Consider the following 1,258-nt stretch of genomic DNA (forward strand, 5'->3'; position numbering starts at 1 on the left):
TGATTCCGCTGCCGGACCCACCCATTAGCGAGGACCCTCCCTCCCTAGCTGAGGTTAGGGAGGCGATCTCCAAGCTGAAGAGGGGCCAAGCAGCGGGTATTTGCGGCACCCCAGCTTAACTGTTAAAGGCTGGTGGTAAACCTATGGCGCGGGGATTGCATGCTGTCCTGGCTGCCATCTGGCAGTCCAGTACCGTTCCCTCTGACCTGTTGAGGGGTGTGGTCATCCCTCTCTGGAAGGGGAAGGGGGACCGATGGGACTGCAGCAATCACCGCGGCATCACACTGCTCATTTGTACCAGGCAAGGTTCTTGCCCGCTCCTTCTGAGGCGTATCAGAGACCATCTACTAAGGCATCAGAGGCCAGAGCAATCCGGATTCACTCCTGGCAAGTCAACAATAGACCGTATCCTTGCGCTTCGAGTCATTGTAGAGCGCCGTCGTGAGTTCGGACGTGGGTTACTTGCAGCCTACATCGACCTCAAGAAGGCGTTCGATACATTACAAGGGGAATCACTCTGGGAGATCCTGAGACTGAGAGGAATTCCAACAAGGATTATTGATCTAATAACAAACCTATATACTGGTACTGAAAGTGCTGTAAAGTGTGGTGGGGACCTGTCGAGCTTCTTTCCTGTCAGTCCAGGAGTGAGGAAAGGCTGTGTTCTTGCACCAGCCCTTTTCAACACTTGCATGGACTGGATACTAGGCAGAGCTACTGTTCAAAGTCATTGTGGAGCAACACTGGCTAATATTAAAGTTACAGACCTTGATTTTGCCGATGATGTTACAATTCTATTTGAGTCTTTGGATACCTTAGTGATGGCCCGGGATGCATTCGGCAATGAAGCGAAGCCCTTGGGTCTAGAGGTCTCTCGGACCAAGAACAAGATCCAGGATTTTGAGGACTTACTAGCAGAACCAGTTCAGTCGGTACGTGCTTGCGGCTAGGACATTAAGGTCTCAGAGAGCTTTACATCCCTTGGTAGTGCAGTTGATAACTGTGGGCTGTGAGACGAGGAAGTCAGTAGACGGATTGGCCTGGCAGCAGGGGTCATGAACTCTCTCGACAAGAGTATTTAGAGATGCCGGTACCTGTGTAGCAGGACCAAACTACGGGTTTTCAGGGCCCTGGTAATGCCAGTGTTGCTCTACGGTAGTGAAACCTGGACATTATCCAGTGCACTGGAGTCCCGTCTTGACGCCGTTTGTAAGAGGTCCTTGCGCCGGTTCATGGGGGACTGTTGGCGGACCATGTG

The 1,258-nt window shown here is 52.1% G+C and overlaps 1 protein-coding gene across 1 annotated transcript; it reads left to right on the forward strand.

Annotated features, from left to right (window-relative positions):
* Positions 1-143: 143 nt before the first annotated feature.
* On the forward strand, positions 144-950 carry LOC138866383 (uncharacterized). The gene is made up of 3 exons (XM_070138917.1): positions 144-189; positions 433-604; positions 728-950. Exons 1-3 carry the CDS (start codon positions 144-146, stop codon positions 948-950), a joined length of 441 nt encoding a protein of 146 aa, XP_069995018.1.
* The last annotated feature ends 308 nt before the right edge of the window (positions 951-1,258 follow it).

Source organism: Penaeus vannamei, chromosome 25, assembly GCF_042767895.1.
Source record: "Penaeus vannamei isolate JL-2024 chromosome 25, ASM4276789v1, whole genome shotgun sequence".
Classification (NCBI taxonomy): Eukaryota; Metazoa; Arthropoda; class Malacostraca; order Decapoda; family Penaeidae; genus Penaeus; species Penaeus vannamei.

What these genes read in the sequence shown, in the direction of transcription:
- LOC138866383 (XM_070138917.1), top strand. Translation starts at nt 144, where the DNA reads ATGGCGCGGGGATTGCATGCTGTCCTGGCTGCCATCTGGCAGTCCA. An exon ending in GGCTGCCATCTGGCAGTCCA is followed by an intron (nt 190 to 432) that starts GTACCGTTCCCT and finishes GAGTCATTGTAG; the next exon opens with AGCGCCGTCGTGAGTTCGGA. An exon ending in GGTACTGAAAGTGCTGTAAA is followed by an intron (nt 605 to 727) that starts GTGTGGTGGGGA and finishes TACTGTTCAAAG; the next exon opens with TCATTGTGGAGCAACACTGG.